Raw genomic sequence first — 13,381 nt, 5'->3', positions numbered from 1 at the left:
GGTATGGACTGGTAGCTAGGAGCACCTATCTCGTAGTGTGCGTTGACTGGAGACTTACTTGGTTGATGCGGCAGCTTGGGCAGTTCACTCTCAAGGGTTGATTCGTTGCTGAGTGACCCTGCCAAGAAGACCGATTTGAACTTGGGGGCTTTACTTTATAGTCCCCAGGGGCTTCCCGCCCTTCAGGGCGGACCCCGTACCTGGTTCCAAATGATTGGACTGCGTTCCGATCACTTGGATCGATTTCTCCAATACTGGAGTTGTTCCCTGATCGCTGGGTGGTCCCTAAATGTTCATTGACCTTCCTTTGTCTTGGCTCCTGCTGGCGCCGAGGAGTCTGGCTTGGCCTTATTCACCTGAAGTGTATCAATTGTGCCTGGGAATCGCTCATTACAATGCAGGTGGCTGCTGGTTTCAGTGCTGTCTGGTTTTTGCAAGTTCCAATACACAGAATTTCTGCACTTGCTTGTTTTTGCCTGTGTTGGCTGAATTTCCCTGTAGTCTTTGCGGTTCTCCATTTTCAGTCGGGAAGTGGCCAACCCAGGTGGCTACACTCCAGAAATAAAATTCACGTATCAGAGTAATTTTTTAGACAGACGGAGCTCATTACTGGAAGAGTTACTGGACGCAAGCATACTAGGGAAAGGAAACTGTAGCAACATGTATGACCGACTGGTAGAAGGGGCTGACTCCGTACTGGACGCCACAAGAATTAAATGGGAGGAGGACCTGGGGATCGAAATAGGGTGTGGACTCTGGAGTGAAGCACTGCATAGGGTCAACTCCACCTCCACGTGCGCAAGTGGTACCAAGAACCCACTTAACAAGAACTCTTATGAGTAGGTTCTTCACGGAGGTGGAGGATATATGTGAACGGTGCCAAGGAGGCCCAGCCAACCACGCCCACATGTTCTGGTCTTGCCCCAAACTTGTGGAGTACTGGACTGCCTTCTTCGATGCAATGTCCAAAGTAGTGGGGGTGAGGGTGGAGCCATGCCTGAAAATGGCGGTCTTTGGGATTTCAGGCCAGCCGGATCTATTCCTGGGAGGAGGGCAGACGCCCTTGCCTTTGCCTCCCTGATCGCCCGCCGTGGAATCCTGTTCGGCTGGCGGGCAGCAGCTCCACCCAAAGCTGCAGACTGGCTGTCCGACCTCTCGGAATCTCTCCAAATGGAGAAAATCAAATTCGCCATCCGAGGGTCAGACGATGGCTTCCACAGAACGTGGGAGCCATTCACCCAATTGTTCCGGGACCTGTTTGTGGCCAACAAACAAGCAGAAGAATAGCTAGGTAGCCAAGAACAAGGGGAAAGCAGCCAAAGCATGAGAGGGAGAGATAGAGGGGGGACGGGACAGCTAAATCTAAGAGGAAGGAAAGGCAAACCACAGGGGGGGGGGGGGGGGGGGGGAGGAGACAGGGAACAAGAGAGGAGAGCCAGGGAGGTTGGGGGGGGGGGGGGGGGGCGGTGGAGGCAGGGAATCGTTAACAAACTTGGCATCCACAGGTACAGAGAAAAAGGAGAATACAGGCAGAAGACGGGAGAGCCGGCTGAAGCGGTAGTGAGCACGAGAGGACAACGGCAACGAAATCCGCCCGGGAGAAGCAAGGGGCAACACCGGCAGCAGACCCATTCGAGGATTGCCCTCCGGAATTGTCTCTCCGGCACCCAATTGTATATCTATCCCCCCCCCCCCCCCCCCCCTCCTCACACGCACACATGCCTACTTATGTGTAAATAATTTTGCCAAGTGTATAGAGTTGCTGCGGCTGGGCGGGTGCATTATACCCCACCAGTTACATTATTTGATTTTGTACTTCTCTCTTGTTTCTGTTTTTTTTTTTTCTTTTCTCCTCTCCCTTCGTGATTTGTGTGTGTGTGCCCTTCTATATCATATCCTGTGTACATAACGGCAAATATACTTTGTTCAAAAATCCAATTAAAAAACATTTATATAAAAAAAGAAAGACGGGCCTGGCAAGTCAGGAAATTTTCCAACGCGAGCAAGCCTCCTCAGTCCCCAAAATGCCTTTTAGTATGCTTTTTCCAGCAATACCATTGTAATATTAACAGTGCTCAATGTCTTGCTATTTGATTTGGATGTAGATCCTGGTCCATTTACTCTTATAAACTAATTTGCAATGCCACCATGTGCTAAGTGAGCTTTTGGCCTAGCTATCCATCTCTTCAAACTGATTATCTTTTTCTACATTGAGGCCTCTTTGGTGTTTGGTGGTTAATATTTGGTTCCTTATGATGGTTTACTGGAAGCTGCTTGCACATCACATTGTATCGCTTGTGTGGACCCTTCCTGTTGATTCCCTTAGTCCTATTTCTGTTATTTTGTCTTTATCGTTTTTGATCCATGGATCGTTAATGGAGAAATACTTTTACGTCTAGCAGAGGAAATAAGGATCTCAAAGTGTCAAAATAGTAGTGCACTGTTATAAAGTTTTGTATTTTGGGCAGAAGAACCCAGAATTTATGGCACCCAAGAGATTGAAGAGGTTTGTTTTGACTGGGTGGCTGATGGCCAATGGATTGGTCAAGGTCAGTATTCTGCCCGGCAACCGACAGCAATTGATTCCTGTCAGGTGGGATTTTACAGAGAGCCCAGGATAAGCTGAAGTGGCTGGAAAAATCAAATGGTTAATTTGTTTCCTTGTATTATGGATTTATAGACTGTCATCACATTTCTTTAAATGTTTGAAAGCATTCATCATACAATATTTCACTATTTGCAAAAGTAAGGATTTAAAAAAACGACAAGATAATGGAATGACGGACCCGAACAGCACTGCATAGAACAACGCACTTCTTCAAGTCTGCACTAATGTTTTTCTCCACGAGTCACATAATTTGATCCCACTTGCTTACTCACTTCAAATATCAAAGAACAATACAGCACAGGAATAGGCCCTTCGGCCCTCCAAGCCTGCACCGATCACGAGTCCCATCTAGACCAACCGCTTGTATTCTTTTATACCCCATCTGTTCATGTGCCTTTCCAGATAAGTCTTAAAGTTCGCTAACGTATCTGCCTCAACCACCTCACTTGGCAGTGCTTTCCAGACCACCACCACCCTCTGTTTAAAAAAACTTCACCCGCACATCTCCACTGAACCAGTCCCCCCTCACCTTGAACTTGTGCCCCCTGGTAATTTTAAATTCCACCCTGGGGAAAAACCTCCAATTGTTCACCCTATCTATACCCTTTAATATTTCTTATTTTAAAGAAACTTTCTAATTCTCCTCAAATTAAAATCCATGGATACTGCTTCGACAATAATTTGAAAGAGTTCCAACCTCCCCTTTTAATTTTTTTTGTGACAATCCTAAATTCTCCCCCCCCCCCCCCCCCCATTGTAATCATCAACCAGCGGAAAAGAGGAAACAATTCATCACAACCCTTCAGATCATGAAAATAGCAATCGGTTACCTTTTCAGTTCTAATGAAGAAAGGTTCAACTCTCCCTTCACAATTCTAACTCTTCATACTTGGTGACATCTTGTGCTTCTTTATTGCTGTTTCTGTTTTTTTATATCCTGCCTATAATGTCATGCCCAGAACTGCACACAATATGCAGGTTCTGGTTTAGCACACTGGGCTAAATCGCTGGCTTTTAAAGCAGACCAAGGAAGGCCAGCAGCACGGTTCAATTCCCGTACCCTCCCCGAACAGGCGCCGGAATGTGGCGACTCGGGGCTTTTCACAGTAACTTCATTTGAAGCCGACTTGTGACAATAAGCGATTTTCATTTTTTCATTTCATTTCATATGCCCAATTGTGGGTCAACTAAACTTTTCTTAAATTACTTTCTCAGAGTTACAAAGTCAGAGCTGAATGTGTGGACAGGGGCAAACCCCTAATCCAGCTCCTTGCTTGCTCCAAAAACCACTCAAATTGAATTCAGTTCAAGGTCCCCACAAGAGAGAAGACCAGATCCAGGCATTACACCTGACCTCAAGCTCATCTTCGCCAAAAGGCCGAGAAGCGATGTGGGTCAACTAAAGTGCTGTACGATTCCACCACTATCAACTTTTTTTTGTTCCATGTCTCCTAGACATAAAATAAGGACTCCATTTTCCTTTGTTGTCGTATGAATGATCCATTAATCTTTAGTTTTAGTGAAGTTGGTTGAGGTGGAGGGAAATGTCGACCAGAATATTTGAAGAACGTTCAGTTTTTGTGTACAGGGGCATTGGATCCATAATATCCACCTGGCCCATAGAAACTGGTAAATAGGATTTTGATTTCATATTTCATTCAAAGGATGGCAGCCCTTACAGTGCAGCACCTCCCTTGGTATTGCAATGAGTTGACATGCTAGATTATGTATTCTCATCAGCATGCATTGTCACTGAAAACAAGTTGCATTATGAATTGAACTATCTGGAAGACTATTTTAAGGGTGACTTTGTAAATTATTTAATAATTTACTTATCATGTGTAGAAACACTTTGTTTACTTACTTTCGTCAGTTTGACAAAATAAACCATATGCTTAGCTTTGAATTGGCTATAGTTGTACTGAATATGCAGCTATTGTAACACCTCTATATGGACACATTAAGACTGAGGGTCATGTCATTAATTAACTGTGCTCTGTCAAATTATCTCATTAACAGGACCACAGCGAGATGCACAAGCAGCAAGAGAGTTTATTTTGAAGATGTTTGTGGACCTGAATCCAGATAGTGACAAAATTATCTACTCTCACTTCACATGTGCCACAGATACAGAGAATATACGGTTTGTCTTTGCTGCCGTCAAGGACACTATCCTACAATTAAACCTGAAGGAATATAACCTGGTCTAGTTTATTAGCTGACTTGGTGGAAAAAATAAGAGCAACTGTATTATCTGTGAAAATAATTTGCATTATGCTAATTTATTGCCATTCTGGACTCTGTGCGCTTCCACAGAGTTTTAGTAAATATTATGATTTTATTTAACAAAAATGGGGCAAAAGATGCTGACACACCTTTGCAGCACTAGTCCACTTTTTAGGCAAAACTTTGTGACTTCATGCACAATTTTCACTGTAAATTCCAATTTCAGCACTTGGAGGGTCAGGTTTTCTTTTGCTTCTCTAAGCACACCCCTTTCTTTTCTTCTCCCCAAAGGAATATTTGAGGTACAATGACCCTTTTTTGTGATCTGTTCCTCTTGATGCTCTATGGTACACAGAAAAAATGGCAATGTTTTTGTCAGGAACCAAGCTGCCACTGGTATAATTATAGTATTTTTTTCTGATAGATAAAAAGTATTGTTACTGTGATTTTTAAATTATTAATATATATAATTTAAACATCAAGTTTCATGCTAAACAATCTGTCTTCATCTTAAGCTATAAAGACGGAAGCTTTGAAAGCAATAGCTGATTGCTCATCTGTAAATTTTGCCATTCTTGGATTCCCAAAAACATGGATAGATTTAGGTAAGAGTACATACAATATTGAGAATGTTGTGTACTTGTAAAACAGTATATGGGATTCAATTTCTATTTATTATGTGCCACTCTATTGCTATAACTAGAATTGTTTTCCTGAAATATGCCAAACAAAATGTTATGTACACTACATTTGCTGATTTTGAAATCTCTGCTTGGGTCTTTTTTCTTAGAACTGTAGCTGGAGACATCATTGACATACTTACTTTGCACCAGTGTAATTTTTAAATGTTACTTTTTGGGCTTTTAGTGAGGAAAGTTTTAATATTGCCACTCATGGCATTTGTTTCACTATTTTTGAATTTTTAATATATAAAAATGGCTTTACTCATGCCGAAAATCATGTGGCTCATATCGCAGTAACTGCACTTGAGCAGAAGATAAATGGAAGCAAATAACATTGCAGTATCGGCTCCTAGATTCTTCTAAAAGCAGTTTTGTCGGACACATGCCAAAACAAGTGAGGGGGAAAAAACTGGTGCTCTTCCACATTGTGTAATATTTGCCATTAGCTATGTATTATTCTTTAACAGGCTGATCAGTGTCCATGACCAATTTTGTATCTTAACTTTTTTACACATATGTTAAAAGATACTGTAATCATGTTTTGATAAAATCCTGCCAGATCCTTAATTTTAAACCAGAATGGTTTTGTTTGCCATAACGTCATGGAAAATGAACCTGTATCATTACTTTCATTCTAAAGTGACATGCTTTCAAAATCTGAGTCCTGGGCTTTGGTGACTGTTTAAAGAGCAGAAATGTAAATGGATACCACCGTTTTCAGGGTTTTTTTTGCTCTTTGAGCTGATAACACAGAGATTATAGATAGGTCAGTTAGCTAATTTTAAATTATCTGCACTGTCCATGTCAAAGGTGGGATGTCTTTGTGCATGATTTTCTGCTTCAAAAGAGTAGCTTTTTGTTTCTATGGAGTACCAAAGTTAATGGTCAGTGATTGTCTCCCTTAATTCCTGCACCTCCACCGAACATGCATTTGTGCTGTCATAAACAAACTATAATTTGTAAAACCTGGCTGTAGGCATAGTGTAATTATTAATGCTGTAATCATTATGTGTGAATGCGTATATATATTATATATATGTGCACACACGCGCGCGCACATCCATATTGGCTTTGTGAGAATTTTAGCAGATTGAATGTGCTGTATTGATATGTATCTATGTAATTGTATTGTAAGTCTTATAGCTAATTCGCATTTTGAATAATGTTATTTACTTTTTTACGAAAAGCGAATGTAAATTTTTGGCAGTTTATTTCTCGGCTAGGGATCTAAAAAATTGTCATTTTGAAATTCAAGGTAATTATCACAGCGTGGTAGTTTGATTAATATACATCACCACACTGATCAAATAATTCTTTTTGATAAAATCTAAGTCCCTCCTTTCTCTCCCAGAAAGTACAAATACAAAGTTTAATCAAACAACTCAGCCCATGAAACAGACAGGAAATTGGCTTCAGTATTTTTTCACACTATCTTGTGTGAAAGAAAGCAACTCGTCATGGAGCAATCCTTCTGAAATTAAGATGAGTTTTCAAAACAAAGATTGTATTCTGGGGAATGCCATATGCCAAATTCTTGCAACGGTAGTGTTTGATGGGATTAATCAGAATATACAGAATGTACGTATTATCAGTAAATACATCTGAAATTTGTGTATTTTGCCTTATGATGGTGGATTCAAGACTTTGTGCCTCAAAATTGAAGCTTGAGACAAAGATGGTCCCTTGACTTGCTGAAACATCTGTGTTGTGTTGACTGTCAGAAGAGAAAGTTAGATGTCAGCTTTTAAGCTGTTGGTAATGCACCAGAGGGACCAATGCAGTGTTATTAATTCCTATGAAAGGAGAAAGACATTATTTATACTGTTGATGTGAAGTCAATCCAAATCAAGCAGCTACTTACCATTTACCAGTTTATGTCACCGACTGCAAACAAATAAATGAAGTTAGGCATGCTGTATGTAAAGGTAAAAGGGTGATCAGCAGCTTGGTCTACTATTGTAACATCTACATTTTTCTCATTGACCAGAGTGTACATACATAGTATGTTAATTTGGCCTGCCAAAGACCTGTCTTCATTTATTTATTTTTAATAGCTCTGTCAATTGGTCTTTCTAGAATTTAAGCATGTTGCCATTTCCAGAGGAGATAATGAAAACTCTTAAGAAGTTCAATAATTTAATTGAAAATTGTTGATGGTATTGTGGCTGCCAGATGAATTCTGTTCATAATGTAGAATTGAAGCGATCTAAATCACAGTATAGTGAAAACAGTGTGCACCATGGGCAATTTCTTGTAGTGCCAGATTCTTTTAAATGCTCTGGTAGAACTTGTATATTTAATTCCTGTTAGATAATTTTAACATGCAATATTTAAAAAAAATCATATTTGCTGTTTTTAAATTGTTAAATGCATGTATTGTCATTGTTTGGGGAAGGGAAATAGTTTTTGGAAAAAACTAACATTGTATATTAATGCCCCAAATGATCTTGCTGGTTACAAATATAGTATTTTTTGGCCATAATTTTGTACTGGTTTCATTTGATGTCTCCTGGTTGTATTTTTCTTCGAAACTGCTTTTCATGATACTGTACCTGGAATAAAATTTTATTCCATTGATTTTTGTCTTCACTTAAAAAAATTCATGTTATTATCCAGTATTTTTTCAGCACGTGAAATTAATAATTGTCCATTAGACTCTCATGGGAGACAGTTGAACAGTATCAATGTAGTAGCACAAAACAGACTTGTCCCTTGTCATGGATTGTATGTTCAATAAAATGGATACTTTGAATTTTTAGTGCTCCACATGTTCATTCTAATATTGGTACTTAAGGAATTATTGCTATTAAAATTGGGCCGTGTCCTGATAAGTGCAAGACAAAAAGCTTCAGCAACATGTCTCTCGTTTTAGCAATCGTTATTTTATATTCAATGTAAACAAGTCTGTATCCATCATTTGTAAGGTGTTTAATGTTGGCATGCAACCTCTTTGACCTCAGTTATTTACTGTACAGATAAGTTTTATTGATGGTCTTGCTGTGCAAAACAATATAAATGAGGTCACAATAATAATGAGCAAACCAAAGAAAAATGCAGTGCCGATTATGAACTCCGATAGGTACGCGAGGGTGCAGTGGAGGCAGACTCAATCGTGGTTTTCAATAGGGAATTAGATTATTATCTGAAGAGAGAATTTTCAAGACTATGGTGAAAAGGTGTGGGGGGGGGGGGGGGTTGGGACTAGCTGAGTTGCTCTTGCACAGACAGGCCAAATGGCGGCCTCCTCTGCTTTGTAACCATTCTACGATTATCAAATTTGGTTGAATTATCTTATTAAATGAATGCTCTTGCCTGGTCATTTGCTCATGTTATAGGAATGCTCCAGCGAAACAGCTTGCTCACACCACCGGAGTATGTATATTTTAGATTGAAGTAAAAACTGAAAATGCTCAAACTAGTTTGGCAGCATCTGTGGAAAGAGAAAGCGAATTCATGCTTCACGTGAAGGGGCAGTGGAAGAATAGATGGAAACATCTGTGATAGAGTGAGAGGCAGGAGAAACTAAATTACAAAAGAATGCTCTTGAAAGCAAAAAGAGATGGTAATGGCACAAATGAAAAATATTTGTCTGAAGGAGATTTAAATGGTAAAGCAGGATCACCACCAACAGCTGCCTTAAAATAAAGCACAGGTTATGATCTGAAATTAGTGAATTCAGTGTTTAATCCAGACGGCTGTAAACTGTCTAGTCTAAAGATGGAGTGCTGTTCCTCAAGCATATATTTCAGATTTCCAGCATCCAAAATGCTTTGCTCTTATATCTTAGCTTAACTGGTTCTGGGAAAAGCCAGGGTGAGTTTTGTGAGGGCCTCCGAAGCATCCAGCACGAGTTTCAAGGATACAAAGAAATAACATTTATTTACAATAACATATATATACAACAGCAGCAGCAACTTCGCTTGCTGCTTACTCCTTCCTGCTGGTTCCAAACTGACCAGCTTTATTTATACAGGGAGTCTGCTAATGATTTCTCCACCCCCCTCAATGGGGAAGCTCATACTCCCACAGGATTGTGGGATTGTCATTAGTCCCCAGCCAATGGTAAGCAGGCAGCTTATAACATTCCTCCCCCCCCCCCCAAAGTCCAAGGAATCCACCGAAGACCCTGGCGAAGGAGGGCGTCGGACTCGTTTTGCTGCAGGCCGGACACCATTTGCACGAGGCGCTGGATCGGGCGGCATGTAACGAGATGGAGACCGGCGCTTCCGCGATGAACGTCGTAACAGTTGTACATCCACGACCTGTGATCCCGAGGATTCCCCCTCTGATGCGTCCTGTGTCTCCATCTCGGAGTCAGAGTCTGCTGCCTCTGTCATCTCGGCGTCTCTATCTCCACGGGGTTCTGTAACGACCTGCGCAGGCTTTGAGTGAGGCACCAGAGGAAGATTGTGAGGACTACTTTCCATTGTCTCTGGTCTCTGTGGCTGTAGAAATGAGCTCCGGGGGTGTGGAATCTTTAGAAGGGATAGTCTTCTGGACTGAACGTGGTCTACATGTTTGCGCTGGAGACGACCCTGGGCTTGCACCTGGTAAGATATAGGGTCCATTTGGTGAAAGATCACGCCAGGGACCCACTGGGCACCACCAACAAAATTGCTAACGAACACTGGGTCACCGGGTGCAAACTGCCGAATCGGCCGATGCTGAGAAAAACCTTGTCGCTGCCGTTCTTGTGTGCGGCGTACTTTTGCGCCAATATCCAGGAAAACCATACTAAGGCGGGTGCGAAGTCTCCGGCCCATTAGGAGTTCTGCGGGAGCTACCCCAGTCACCGCATGGAGGGTGGTCCGATACGAAAACGAAAAGCGAGCCAGTCTCGTGTCCATTGACCCCGAAGACTGCTTCTTTAGGCCTCGTTTGAATGTCTGCACTGCGCGCTCCGCCAAACCATTTGAAGCCGGGTGGTAAGGGGCAGTGCTGTTTTGGCGTATGCCGTTCATCTTCATGAACCTCGCAAACTCCTCACTGGTGAATGGAGTGCCGTTATCCATGACCAGCACCTCGGGGAGGCCATGCGTACAAAGCAAACGCATCTTCTCAATTGTTGCGCAGGACGTTGTGCCTAGCATCTTATGCACCTATAGCCATTTAGACTGGGTGTCGATTAATAAAAGGAACGTGGATCCTTGAAAAGGGCTGGCGAAATCCGCATGCAAGCACGCCCAAGGCCACCCTTGCCATTCCCAGTGATGTAGGGGCGCGGCCGGCGGAAGTGTCTGATGCTCCTGGTAAATGGAGACGTTTTGGGCCACCTTCTCAATGTCGGTGTCGAGGCCTGGCCACCAAACATAACTCCGGGCCAACATTTTCATTTTGGTCACACCTGGATGCCCATTGTGCAAGTCTCTTAGTATCAGCTCCTGGCCTTTTCCGGGACAATCACACGCGTTCCCCACAAGAGGATGCAGTCTTCCACGTTGAATTCTGACAGCTTGGAGGAAAATGCCCGCAACTCGCCTGGGAGCTATCTATGCTGCCCACCAGACAGGGCTATGTATCGAACCTTTGACAGGACTGGCTCCGACTGGGTCCACTCAGGGATCTGTGATGCCGTGACAGGCAAGGTGTCCATAAAATTTAGGGTTGCAACCACCTCACCGGTCGTGGGGGTGGACATGGGGCCGATCGATACAGGCAATCGGCTCAGTGCAATGGCATTCGCTATCCTGGTTTGTGCTCCAGAGAATACTCGTATGCAGCGAGCAACAAAGCCCAGCGCTGGATCCGTGCGGAAGCAATGGGCGGTATTGGCTTATCCTCTCTGAAAAGTCCCAGCAGAGGCTTATGATCAGTCACGATAGTGAAGTGGCAGCCATACACATACTGGTGGAAACGTTTCACTGCAAAGACCACTGCCAGGCCCCCCTCCTCGATCTGCGCGTACTTTTTTTCCGCTGCAGTCAAAATGTGCGGGAGGCGAAAGCTATTGGCCGCTCGGCCCGTTCTCCATCTTGTGGGACAGGACAGCCCCAATACCATATGGGGATGCATCACATGTGACGCGCAAAGGCTTTCCAGGATCATAGTGGGTTAGTAACCCAGACGACGACAATTGTTGTTTTACCCGCCGGAAAGCGGTTTCTTGCGGCTGACCCCAAACCTAGGTGTGATTTTTCTTTAGCAGAAGGTGCAACGGGGCCAGCGTAGTTGCCAGATTGGGGAGGAACTTCTCGTAATAGTTTACAAGGCCGAGAAAAGAACAAAGATGCAAAGTGTCAGTCGGGGCGGGGGCCTGTTAAATCGCGCGCACCTTCTCTGCGACGGGGTGCAAACCTTCGCGGTCCACCCGATAACCCAGATAGACTACTTCCTTCGCCTGAAAGACGTACTTTGTGCGATGTAAACGGACTCCAGCCTCCGAAAAGCATCTAAGGGTAGCCTCCAGATTTTCCAAATATTCCTGCTCCGACGTCCATGTGATCAAAGCGTCATCTAAGTAGACAGCGATACGCGGTAAACCTCTCAAAATGCCCTCCACAGCGCATTGAAAAATAGCGCAGGCAGAGGATACTCCATAGGGCAAACGTGTATATTCATACAGGCCCCGGTGCGTATTAATCGTTACATATGGTCGGGAGGCGTGACTCATATCTAATTTTGTGAACGATTGTCCGCCTGCAAGCTTCGCGTAAAGATCCTCTATGCGAGGCATTGGATATCGGTCGAGTCGGGAGGCCGTATTCACTGTACGTTTATAGTCGCCGCACAAGCGGACTGTGGCATCTGGCTTCATTACAGTTACAATTGGTGCTGCCCAGTCAGTGAAACTGACGGGCCTGATAATACCCAAAGTCTCCAAACGAGTGAGCTCCCCTTCTACCTTCTCGAGCAAAGCGTAAGGCACCTGGCGCTCCCGGAAATAGCGTGGCGTGGCTCCTGGTTCAACTTGGATACGGGCTACGGCCCCTTTTCTTTTCCCCAAACCGGGCTGGAATACATCTGGGTATCGTCCTAGCACCTCAGTCAACCCTCCAGAAACTGTTCGGAGGATGTGCTGCCAATGCAAGCGCAAATGGCGCAACCAGTCCCGAACCAACTGGCTGGGCCCATGGCCGCGCACCACGATAAGTGGGAAACGCCCCTCCTGGCGTCCATAAACAGGGGTCATCGTCGTTCCTGCAATGTCCAATAGTTCCCCCGTATAGGTGGCCAACCTGGCCTGTGAGTCGGTTAATGTAAGGGTCTGTATACCCTGCTTGATGCGGTTGAATGTCCTCTGGGCGATCACGGAGACCACTGCGACAGTGTCCAACTCCATCTCGAGCGGGTGACCATTGACGCGTACTGTCACCTTAATGGGGGCCACACGGGGAGCTGCCACACAATCCAGCTGCAGGCAGTTGTCCTCCGTCTCCACGTCCTCAGGAGTAGTCGCTGCAGGTTCATCCACATGGAAGGTACCCCTGGGCTGGTCCCAGTTTTGGTCGGAACGACGGCACTTATGGCGCCCCCAGGACCGGCGTCTGCGACTGGGTCGGCGCCTGACACGAACATGGTTCCTCATCCATTGGTTCTGAAGAAGGCTCCCTTTGGGGAGGAATGTCCGATGGCCACTGGCGTTGATCCAGACGCCGCCTCGCCCAAGGTACCGCAGGAGTGCGGGGGGGCGTTTTCGGACGGAAAGGGTTGCGCCCCAAGGCATGCACCTCCATTCCCTGTAGCTCCTGCACTCCTCGTTCTGCGCTCTCTCGGGACAATACTATTTGGATGGCCTGTTGGAAAGTCAATGTTGGCTCAGCTAACAACTTGCTCTGGGTGGCTGCATTGTTAATACCGCAAACCAAACGGTCGCGTAACATTTCTGACAAGGTCTCACCATAGTCACAGTACTCCGCAATCCTGC

The 13,381-nt window shown here is 44.3% G+C and overlaps 1 protein-coding gene across 2 annotated transcripts in view; it reads left to right on the top strand.

The window, feature by feature from the left end:
- LOC140429527 (guanine nucleotide-binding protein G(q) subunit alpha-like) overlaps positions 1 to 8,269 on the top strand; it is a 374,644-nt gene extending 366,375 nt beyond the window's left edge. For both annotated transcript variants that reach the window (XM_072516637.1, XM_072516638.1), the window contains exon 7: positions 4,628 to 8,269. In XM_072516637.1, the coding sequence (XP_072372738.1) occupies positions 4,628 to 4,818 (191 nt within the window). In that variant the 3' untranslated portion in view covers positions 4,819 to 8,269. The remainder of the gene's footprint in view (positions 1 to 4,627) is intronic.
- The last annotated feature ends 5,112 nt before the right edge of the window (positions 8,270 to 13,381 follow it).

This window comes from Scyliorhinus torazame, chromosome 9, assembly GCF_047496885.1.
Source record: "Scyliorhinus torazame isolate Kashiwa2021f chromosome 9, sScyTor2.1, whole genome shotgun sequence".
NCBI lineage: Eukaryota > Metazoa > Chordata > Chondrichthyes > Carcharhiniformes > Scyliorhinidae > Scyliorhinus > Scyliorhinus torazame.
This window is presented reverse-complemented; position numbering and strand designations above follow the sequence as displayed.